General features: G+C 43.6%; 1 protein-coding gene and 1 long non-coding RNA gene across 3 annotated transcripts; both read left to right on the top strand.

The window, feature by feature from the left end:
- The first annotated feature begins 2,439 nt into the window (after positions 1-2,439).
- Positions 2,440-4,792, top strand: LOC113029002 (uncharacterized). The gene is made up of 3 exons (XM_026179556.1): positions 2,440-2,458; positions 3,257-4,181; positions 4,677-4,792. Exons 2-3 carry the CDS (start codon positions 3,355-3,357, stop codon positions 4,720-4,722), a joined length of 873 nt encoding a protein of 290 aa, XP_026035341.1. The 5' UTR covers positions 2,440-2,458; positions 3,257-3,354; the 3' UTR covers positions 4,723-4,792.
- Positions 4,793-8,146: 3,354 nt separating this feature from the next.
- Positions 8,147-11,386, top strand: LOC113029003 (uncharacterized). Of its 2 annotated transcripts, XR_003273330.1 has the most exons (5): positions 8,147-8,457; positions 9,607-9,672; positions 10,023-10,178; positions 10,631-10,723; positions 11,016-11,386. It is a non-coding gene; the product is annotated as an uncharacterized LOC113029003 (long non-coding RNA). The 2 variants fall into 2 exon arrangements; XR_003273329.1 differs by having other exon boundaries at positions 10,023-10,723.
- The last annotated feature ends 12 nt before the right edge of the window (positions 11,387-11,398 follow it).

Here is an 11,398-nt window from a genome sequence, read left to right as displayed (position 1 = left end):
AATTTGTTGACATTTGTTTGACATTTGTTTTTTGGTGGATAGGAATAGTTATCACACATACTCACCTGAGCCTCAGTGAATAATGCTGGCCACCTTTCTTTTAACTCACCCACAGAGGGGCAGAGGCTGACCACTCCAAGTCTTCGGCTAGAGAACGTTTTATTCATTTTATCTGCAATTATCTTTGCGTTGTTTTTCTTTGTTATTTCATAAATTAATTCAAGCCTCTCTTTCTCCAGTGTCTCTTGGGTTTCTCCAGTAGGATGCGGAGGGAGATAATTAACCTCTGCTTTTTTTTTGGCTTTTTTACATTCTTTGATGGCACTGCATCAGCTGGATGCTTCCTTTTTAAGGCATTAATTTCAATTCTTAGCTTGGCACGGTAATTGTGCATCTTGTTTTTTCTGCGCTGCAGCCAGCCATATAAGCCGGCAAATGATCCTGGCTAAGACACGGAAACTTTGAAACCAAGGCTTCAGCCACTGAGAGGATCTGCTGATTGGTTGGGTAAGCAGTGTACGAAAAAATTACTTTTGCAAGGTCTTGCATTGTTGCTGATTTAACACTGGCATCCATGAAAGGTCTTCCAGTGTTGCGATATGAGTTGTTTGCCTCAGCGAGGATTAGTTGTATGTCTCGGGAAAACTCCGGTACTTGAAATGGCACTGGCCACGCAGCAGGGCGACATGAATCAGGGAGAATGATGGTGTCACTGGAACTTGACGATGCGCAGTCAGACACCTGTGAGGGTGCATCATGATTGGCAGGGCAGGTGTCCGTTTCAGTAGTACTTGCAGGATGGGTGCTCACTGAAGTCGAAGAGTTCAATGCAGACGATGATCCTGATTCACATACTGGTTGTAAGTCAAGGGTGATTACTGGCTCTTTAAGGATCACGTTAACAGTGGCCTTGTCATACAAGTCAGCAGTTGAGATGACACTGAAAAACTGATTGTCAAAGTCTTTGTCTTGTATAGCAGTCCAAATTCCCCATGTATCCCCATCCACTGTATTAGGAATTCCTGTTGGAAGTGTCAACTTTTGAATGCTGTGTTCTTCTAAAACGACTCTTAACTGAACTGCCATTGTTGTTTGGTTTGTGTTTCCTCAGCTGTAGAGACAGAGAAAGAAAAGAAATTGAGACAGGTTATTAATAGTTGATAAGCTTACATGCATATATTTTCTTCATTATCTTCTGCCAGAGAAATAAAAGCAGAGATTTAGTTCAGTAGAATTTTGGATAAATAATTTTTGATTGTCATTTTAAGAAGAGGGAGATAAGGGAAGAAGAATAGAGGAGGGTTAAGTGTGCATCACATGCTTCTATTTTCTTTTTCAAAGTTATATGTATTGTTCCTGTTAAATAAACATTACAATAAACAAATAAGACAGGATGCCTGCCCATAAAGTTGTTGGTAAAATAATATATTTTTTCAATAATTTCAATAAGTGCACAAACATTTGATATAACAGAAATAATCAACCCATTACACTTACTCTGATGTGCAAATGAAGTGTTTAAGGGACACCATACGGCCATCTGCTATATTGTATGCAGCCATGTTTCTTTCAGTTCAGAATGTTTAAGGATTTCTGTCTCTCCTGTGGGCTCTACTTTGAAACTCCTCAGGTGTTCACAGTACCAGCCTCTAAGCAACTTCAGAACAAACACAGGAGTTCTGTGCACAATGACTATTTGATGGATTTCTGCAAAGTCAGGTAGGCCTCCTGTTGAGCCAAACGGCAGCATCATGCCAATATTATAGTCTGTGCCTAAAATGGTTGCTTTATTCGTCATGTTCACAAAGTCTTCCCTGGGGAACTTCCTTGCAAGGGACTCCTTAATGCTGTCTTTTAGAACATCGACTGCCACTTGAGTCTTCTGGGACACTGACAGTGCTGGCCTTTGGTGGTTGTAATCGTGGGTATGATATGCAATCATCGATTGGTGTTTTCTCGCCATTGTCATGAGGATGTTTCTACACCCAGTCTGCCTCACAATCCGTTTAAAGAATCGATGTTTGGCTTCAAATCGCATAGTCCAGAAATGTACAAGTGGCCCATAAACAGTAGGGGTGCAACGATATTCGTATCGATATTGAACCGTTCGATACAGTGCAGTTCGGTACGCATATGTATCGAACAATACAAAATTTTTAATTTATTTTATCAACTTTCCTTCTGACGATGCTGTCTGTGTTGAGCGCTCAGTGGATCTGCACTCGACAGTGCAGCCTAGGCGGAGCAGTCGAGTGCAGATTCACTGAGCGCAGGGCAAGCTGCACTCGACAGTGCAGCCTAGGCGGAGTAGTCGAGTGCAGATTCACTGAGCGCAGGGCAAGCTAGCGAGACAGAAGTTAAGCTCTCCTTGCAACATGGCAAATTGAACCTCCCCCATCCTCATTCAGATCTGGCGTTTGGAACTATTTTGGTTTTCATGTGACGTATGACCCTGAAGGTAAGCGCGTCATGGACTAAAGTAAAACAGTATGTTGGATGTGCCACGCAATGCTCAATTACATGGGTGGGAGCTAGTGTGTTAGCGCAGTTAGCTCGTTAACGTGTTGGCCATCCAGCCCCACGCTCAGGGCGATCCGCGGTAGCTCGTTAACGGAGATTTGCCGTGTTGTGGCGTTAACGTCATTTCAACGAGATTAACCTGAAAGCACTAGTGGGAACACAACAAATATGACTGCACATTTACTCCGACATCATCCTAGTGCAAAGACAAGTGGAAGCCGACAAAAACAACAAGCACGCATGCTACAAACTTTACCCGAGTCATTTAGACAGCCGTTAGCACAGGATTCTCCTTATGGGGACCTGATATGTTTAATATGCTGCTGAGAATATAGCCCAGAAGAAGCGTATAGTATAGCTTTTATTTTGGAAAGGGACATTTCTCTGTAATAAACTCTCTTTTCCAAAGATGAGTGATTCCTCAATCAGATACAGGGCTCGCAAAATTTTTCCAGTCGGGCTACCAAAATCTATCTCTGCCCTGCCCGTCGGCCTATCGTAGGAAGGAAAAATATATGTCAATGCTTTTGCATTCTTTCGGAAATGTAGCCGGGTAATTATGTCATTGGCATCGGTGAGCCACTGTCAATATGTGACTGTGGCGGAGGCGTGGCCCCGGGCGCAGCTGCAGGGGAGGAGTGGAGCGGAAGGCTCAACAGGGCGGCGCTGCGAGGCCGGTAAGAACAGCTGATGTTGTTTATGGACTGATGATGGTCTCCCTCCGCTGTGTTTATAGTGAGACGAGGAGGAGCGGCCAGAAGAGAGATCAGCTGGGCTCGTGAGCTGTCAGACTGTGTGACTGAGTCAGCAGTCAAAACAACAACACTTGAATAAATGTGGAAGTTGGCTGTACCTACCTGTGTGTGCGTGTGTCTGTGCCTGGTGTATTCCACAAGTGGTGCCGAAACCCAGGAAATTGCCGGTGGGGAAATGTCCGACCCACCCGCCCAGCCTCTGCAATTCTTGGCGCAGATGCTGGCGGAGATGGCGACGATAAGCCGGGATCAGGCGGCCGACCAGCGTGCCCACCTGGCCGCGCTGCGGGAGCAGACGGACCGGCAGACGCAAGTTCTGGAGCGGCTGGTCGGGGCCGCTGCCACGCCGAAGCCCTTGCCACTGTCGGTGGCGGTGCCCCGGATGGGGGACGGGGACGACCCACAGGTTTTTTTGGAGACCTTCCGTGCCACGGTGGAGGCTTGCCAATGGCCGCGGGAGGAGTGGGCTCCGCGGCTGCTCCCCCTGCTGTCCGGGGAGGCACAAACAGCGGCCCTGAGTCTGCCTCCGGCGTCGAGGAGCAGCTTCGCGGACGTGAGCCGGGCGGTGGTGGACAGGCTAGGGCTCACCGCCGAAGACCACCGCCGGCGGTTCCGGGCCTGTCGGCTGGCTACAACGGACCGACCATTCGCCTGGGCCCGGCAGCTGCGCGACGCGGCGGTACGCTGGCTGCAACCGGGAACATCGGAGGGGGAGACGAAGCTGGTGGACAAGGTGGTGCTGGAGCAGTTCACGGAGGGATTGCCAGCGGAGACGGCGAGATGGGTCCGGTGCCACCGGCCCGCAAGCTTGGAGGTAGCGGTGACGCTGGCGGAGGACCACCTTGCCGCTGGAGCAGGGGAACCCGGGGACGCCGGACGGGGCCGTGCCAGGCGGCGTTTGTGCAGGTGAAAAAGGCTCTCTGTGGGGAGCCGCTGCTTCACACTCCTAACTTTTCCCTCCCTTTTGTTCTGCAGACTGACGCCTCGGACAGAGGGCTGGGAGCCGTTTTGTCCCAGCAGGTAAGGGGGGCCGACCGCCCTGTCCTATACATCAGCCGGAAGCTAGCAGAGCGCGAGCGCCGGTACAGCACCGTGGAGAAGGAGTGCCTGGCCATCCGGTGGGCGGTCGGCTCCCTGCGCTATTACCTCCTGGGACGCTCATTCACCCTCTGTTCGGACCACGCCCCGCTGCAGTGGCTCCACCGCATGAAGGATGCCAACGCCCGGATCACCCGGTGGTATCTGGCGTTGCAGCCCTTTAAGTTCAAGGTGATCCATAGGCCGGGGGAGCTGCAGGGGAGGAGTGGAGCGGAAGGCTCAACAGGGCGGCGCTGCGAGGCCGGTAAGAACAGCTGATGTTGTTTATGGACTGATGATGGTCTCCCTCCGCTGTGTTTATAGTGAGACGAGGAGGAGCGGCCAGAAGAGAGATCAGCTGGGCTCGTGAGCTGTCAGACTGTGTGACTGAGTCAGCTGTCAAAACAACAACACTTGAATAAATGTGGAAGTTGGCTGTACCTACCTGTGTGTGCGTGTGTCTGTGCCTGGTGTATTCCACAGTGACATATTGAAATCGCGTTTGAATTTGCGCTTGTTTTTTGCTTTCACTTTGCAATCGCGCGAACTATGTATAGAGAGCGACAGCACTGATTGGTGAGTGACGATAATTTGCGCACCAATTCCTCTGACATCGTTAGCTTACTATGCAAACATGACAAGTGAAATCTCTGGCAGCTTAAACATGTGAGAGGTTGATCACGCAGAGGATCGCTGAGCTTATGTGAGTGCCTGTGTAAAAGCAGAAGGATATATATTTTAGTTCTGCTGAGCCAAATAAGACAGGTCAGGGTGAAGAAGTGACAGCCAAAGAAAAGCTTACCACAAAACGGAAAAGTTATGACAAATCAGACTATAAGGCAAAAAGAAAGTGCAGCTTTATGGTTTCATGGACAAAAGAATTTCTGTGGCTGCAATATGACGAGCTAAATAACCAGGGGTGCACATAAGTGGTCCGCAGGTGCGCATTCGCTGTCAAAATAAAAAATGCGCACAAGATAAGGAAGTTGCAACGCGTGTTTGCGTACATAAGATTTTCAGGAGGACAGACATTTGTTTAGAACTCTTAAAGATGTCGAAGAAGCTCCTTTAAGCAATTACTTTGGTGTTCCTCCACCTCCAAAGAAATGTCAGGAGTCCAAACCACAAAAGAAGCGCGTATTCTCGGAAAAGTAGTTGCAGGAGGTGAGCTGGCTTCAAACAAATGATGAACGCAGAGATGTGGTGCGGAATGTGCCGTGAAAATTTAATAAATGACAAATTAAAAAGGCATGAACATTTTTTTTTGTATCGAAAAAATATCGAACCGTGACACCAAAGTATCGAACCGAACCGAACCGTGAATTTTGTGTATCGTTGAACCCCTAGTAAACAGTTGTAAGCAAAGGATAGTGCTTGAGAAAGTGATGTTTTGGTCTCAGTTTCTCCTCTGGGAACACTTCTAAATATCTGTAATGGTGTTCTGAGATCTTACTTTGCATGTATCCTATTGTGTGATCTGTGTGGAGAGGAGCCATGACAAGCTCAACAACATCTTTCAGGGTCATCAAAACCTCCCAAGCAGGCTCATCTTCTGGTACTTTGTCACCAATCATGAGTGGTATCATTCTCAACAAACACCAGTTTTCGTGTGCATTACCTCCTACACTTTTTCGCGCTGTGAAATTTGGGGCAATGGGTTGTGTACAGTTTGTTTTGTCACTCCATTTGTAAGGAAAGCAACGGCTGGAACGGTTGAGCTGCTCAAGAGATATGTATTTCTTCCTGATTAACACATCAAGACAGAGTGAAATTTCAACAGGTACAATCCCTTCAAGCAAATCATGCAAAGCATCTGGGGGATAACCTGATGTAGCATGAAAGTGACTGAGTCTGTCTGAGATTGGACACTGTCTTTTAACTCCACAGTGGTGAGCTTCTGCAGGATCAGACAGTGCTGCTTTGACATGGATGACTTAGTCCGTAGAGGAAACAGTCCTTCTCCTACTTCATGCTCCTGGATCTGTGACCTTTCGACAGAAATGTGAAGCTGAAAAGCTTTCAACAAACCTGCCTATTGAGTGAGCGCCAAGATTGTCAGCGACTACAGCAAGTACAGTGCCCTTGACCACTTTGCCCAGACTTGAAACAAAAATACCATTATCTTCAAAGGACTTCAAATCTTTGAGCAGTGGGTCCAAAACTTTTGCATAGCCAAACTGGTTGACATCATTTGCCTTGCATAAAATGGTTAAGTAAATGGAAGTCAGTGTAGATCTCAATGTGGCAGGTATGTCTGCAAACACCCAATACACAGCTGTGACTTTATGCTTCTTGCGGGATGTTCCCAGAGGGTTGCATATCTCAAAGTCATCTATTTAAAGGATGAGTGGGAGTTTAAGTTCGTCTTCACATAAAAAGCTGTTTTCTCTTAGTAAAGATCCATCATTAAATGATTTGTATTCTGAAGAGACATCAGATGGCCTTTTGTTTTGTAATATTGTGTTTTGAATGTCTCTGTTGTCCACAAGTTGAGATAATAATGGGAGGATTGGTATATACTGAAAAGTTTTATTATCTGTACTATCAAGTATGTCCTCAACAGGTTCAGTCAATGAGAGATGCTCCTTTCTAAATTGCTCTCTCCTGAACTGACTGCTTAAAGGCCCTTCCACTCTTAAAGCAGCACAGACAGGGCTTAGCCGGCAAAGGTCTTTGACCAGTTCTGAAATCACTGAGTCTTCCAATGTACAGCCATGTTTTCTCAAAGTGCTCAGAATTATTTCTTTAATGACGGGACCAGATGCAGATGCTGTAAGGAAATGAAGTTCCTCTACTAGTTCGTCAATGCATGAATTGGAGACACTGAAAATGCTCTCCATTTTCAGGAGTAGCCCCACTTTCTTAGTAATAATTTTGTTTAAGTCCTCATCCTCCTCAAGGACTGAGCCACATTCATTGTCATCGTCAACAATGTCACATTCTTCATCCGGGTTCTTTTGGTATTGATGAAGAACATTAGTCTTGAAATCTTCCAAGGAATGTGGGTTGTGTTTTCTACTCTTGTGGCTGTGGAATGTTGTGTATTTGTTAACCTTATAATCACAATCCTCAAAAACACATGGCACAGTTTCAAACTTTTTTAGATGGCCACAAGATGTTCAAAAAACTGCCTCTCACTGTCAAAAGAGCATGAATTACAGACAATGCACGTGAATGAAAGGATGTTGCCTGGCTGGGATGACTGTGAATGATGCCTTGACAAATGTGTCCTTAATGCACCCCATGTCTTGACAGTGCAAGGGCAATCTGCATGAAGGCAGGGTATGGAGTGGACTCGACCAAAATGCCCATGTATTAGCCTGACGTGTTTCAGCAGGTCTAATCTTTTTGTGGTTGTGAAGTTGCACAACTTGCATTTCCAGTTCATTTTCCCATAACTGAGGATTTTGGTTAAGATTAACCACATTTTTAAGGTCAATGTGATTTATTTCATTTAGAAACTTGCATACCTATAAAGGATACACCGGGTGTGGGGATGTGGGTGGGTGCGTCAGCCCTAGAACTGGTAACAGAGTCGTTTATCAGTGAGTCTCTGCTTGTAAAGGACACACGTGAGGATCTGAAAAAGAGGGCAAATAGTGAGTGTCCACATACACAGATTCTTCATGCAACAAAAATAAGAAAATACATTACACAAAAGAAATTTTCAGATATGTACCTGGTTACAAGTTATTTATCTAACCTCAAAATTTCTCTGAGTCTCTTTAATGAAGGTAGAAATTAAACATACACTCAAAAAAATGAATGAGGTGGATTGTTCAGTGTATATTAATTATTTATTTTCATTTTACTTAAAATATATGTTTTTGTTAAGTTAACATATGTTTTTCTAATCAAGTCTACGTAATTGTGTCTATTATTCAACGTACATAATACTAATGTGTTACTTGATCGCATAACATTTAAGTTAAGTCAATTAGGATCGATATACCTTGTATATCCACAAGGTGGCAGTAATGCAAAATCAGTTGTAATGAAACCGCGCAGAACAAGAAGGTTTCACGGCTTGTGCCTGCTCATGCGCAAGACTTCAAATTTAACTGAAAAAGGCTGTTTTGGCGCCAAGCTACTGTTTCTTTGAGAGGTAAGACCACTTTTTTCTTTGACTATGTTGTGTAGTATCTATATGTCCAGCATGGTTATATTTTGCGTTTGTCTTACAAGACATGTTATATAGTGATGGGCAGATGAAGCCCCATGAAGCACTGAAGCTTTTCATCCAATTGGTTCACCCCAACGCGAAGCTTCATGAAGCTTCATTTGCTCTAGCAGGACACCTACTGGACGTAAAAATAATAGCTGGCATGAATTTGAAGAGTGTGGCATTTTGCACACAGCCTGTAAATGTCAACAACAAAAGGAGTGTGTAAAACACCTATAGTGTAGTGATGGCAGTATACTGTGTATATTTATGCTGGCAGTATGGAAAATGATTATTTGCGGCAAAGTTCGAACCGCTTCATGAACCAGTCACGTGGTACAGCCGGGCAGCGAGGCTTCGGACGTCATCATTTTCAGCTCCTCCCATAAATGAAGCAAGCCTCGATACGCGCTTCGCGGAAACGCCCCCTCCATTACTCGACACACGCTCCGAAGCCTCGATACAGAACGTCCCATCACTAATGTTATATCGTTTGCGTGCGCTTGTTTTACATTAGTTTTACTGGGTCCTGGACATGCTTATTTTGTGGACTGTGTAAGAAACATTTTTATTGTTTTTTGTTTTATTAAGGGATTAGCTACAGGGGTTCATGGGGTTATTCTTTCAAGGGGTTATTTTTCCATTTGCTTTCTTGGGATTCCTTTTCTGTAATCAGAGAGTCGGAAATATCGAATAGGATAGCAAGGATAGCATAAAGTGACATTTAAAATCCAAAAAGTCAAGGGCGAAAGCCACTGTGACACCATTGTTCTGCTCTATCAGTAATCTGTATTATGTAAAAATGGTCTGTAAATACAGCATGTTTCCTAGCGGAGTTATACATATCAATGTAGTTATAAATTACAGTTTGTGAAAGTACACACTTAATTTTTTAAATAAAATTATTCAAGACATATGAGTGGACAGACAATGGAGGTCGACAGACCTGGTGATAATTGCTTCTATAGAAAGTTAGCACATGGCAGTGTCAATCTCTTGCTTTTCTTCTGAGTAGTATTTTATTTAGTTGTAATTCAAACAATAATTTGCTTCTTGAAATTAAGGAATTTTTTTTTTCTTTATAAATCTCAGATCCTGCCTTTACCTGCTCCCTCCTATACTGATGTGGTGTATGTGGTATTGCTGAGCTTGTATGTGGTATGTGAACTGTTATACTTTTAAAAACAAAACTGTTTTATAAGTTAAGTTTTCTTTTGTGACCCATCCCATGCCCCTGTTATTTCTTCTCCACATCTGAACTATGGTAAAGGTTGCAGTTCAAGGGCCTGAGGCATGAAATTCTTTTCAGATCAGCTGTGATCAATATTTTTTGGAACTTGATAAATAACAATAAAAGCTGTAATGGCTCCATTAGCATTTTGTGTAAATGTTTGTGTTAAAATTATAGCTTTAATGAGGTCTTACTACATTAGTTTTAGTTTGTATATGTGTACATATAGTATGTATATTTACAGTACAGTATGTTGTGTTTGTTGACATATTTTCAGGTGGAAGCAGAATATGTGAGGATTACTACTGCTGCACATGTTCCAAGGCTTTTTACACAACTTGACCAATACACTGACCAGCTCATAAAAGTCTTCAAGAAAAAAGGAGGCGTTGCAGGGAAGAAAATTAGACAAACTTTGGCCCCAGCCACACAGGTGCGTTATTCTGTTGGTAGCAAAATATTATGGCTAATAAGATCATTTTCAAATTTAAACAGCTAGTGTATGGTAGCTGCACAGTGCACTTACATTTATATTAAGCAAGACAAAGTTTGGTACTCAAAACGTTGGAAAATTTAAATTACCTAAACATATGTAAAATCTGATCCCTTGATTTAGGTTAAACCAGAAGTGAATGTTTTTATGTTATGTTTTGAATGCAAAAAAGATGATGTATTAGTTTGTCTTTACCTCCATTATGGACATATATAATGTGGTGGAAACCCTGCCCAACAGGTTAACTATTCATGTCCATGTGATGATTAGTTGGTCTTGTGTACATGTCTATCTGTGCAGTGGATATGTCATTCATTTTGCGTATAATGTGAGTTTCTGTCATCCTAAAGTATATCTGTTTTCTCTTCCTGTATCTCTGCCACTCTCTACAGAAGGAAAGTATTGAAAAGGGGAGGGAGTGTGTCCTCAGGGCACTACCTTTTTACCTGAATGAAGACCCAAGCATCCTCTTCAAAGAATAATTGGTTGGTAATTTTAGTTTAGTTTTTTATCTGTATTAAACCAAATTTTGAATAACTAATGTTGTTGCATGTTGTTGTTGTTGTTGTAATTTGCATGGAACCTGTTTAAATGTTTTGGGAAATCTTCTTGTATACCCAAACTATTTATATTTATCGTTGAATCTGTAGTCTGAAATAGTGGCACACTGGGGTGCATGTTCCTAATATTGTGTTTACGTCATTAAAGGGTAGCTTTGGCCCTTTTTCTTTCTTTTTTTAAAACTGGATGCCATTTTTCTATGTTTTTGTGTCTAAGCTACAGCTGTTCAGAGGGAGCTGGAACAAATTACCCTTGCTATCTTTACCATCGAAAGAGCTGATGCCAGCACTCCTCCAGCCGATGTGGGTATAACCATCTAGTGTGTCCTGCATGACCTGGAAGACCTGGCCTCTGCATGTGCACTCTTAATGGGTGGGATATATGCACTGAATCTCAGTTAACCTCAAGACTGAAAGCTTTCTTTGAAGTACTTCAGAAGCTCTTCCTTCATCTGTATGTCAGCATACTCTTGACCAAGGTACAGTTGCTCAAGAATACACTGAATGAATAAGCCTAAAAATAAGGGTAAGTTAGGAGGTTGATCTGATATCCTCGTGTTGGTGTTGTTCCCAGATCATCATACTAAATGTTGTTCCAGG

This window comes from Astatotilapia calliptera, chromosome 9 (assembly GCF_900246225.1).
Source record: "Astatotilapia calliptera chromosome 9, fAstCal1.2, whole genome shotgun sequence".
Taxonomy (NCBI): domain Eukaryota; kingdom Metazoa; phylum Chordata; class Actinopteri; order Cichliformes; family Cichlidae; genus Astatotilapia; species Astatotilapia calliptera.
This window is presented reverse-complemented; position numbering and strand designations above follow the sequence as displayed.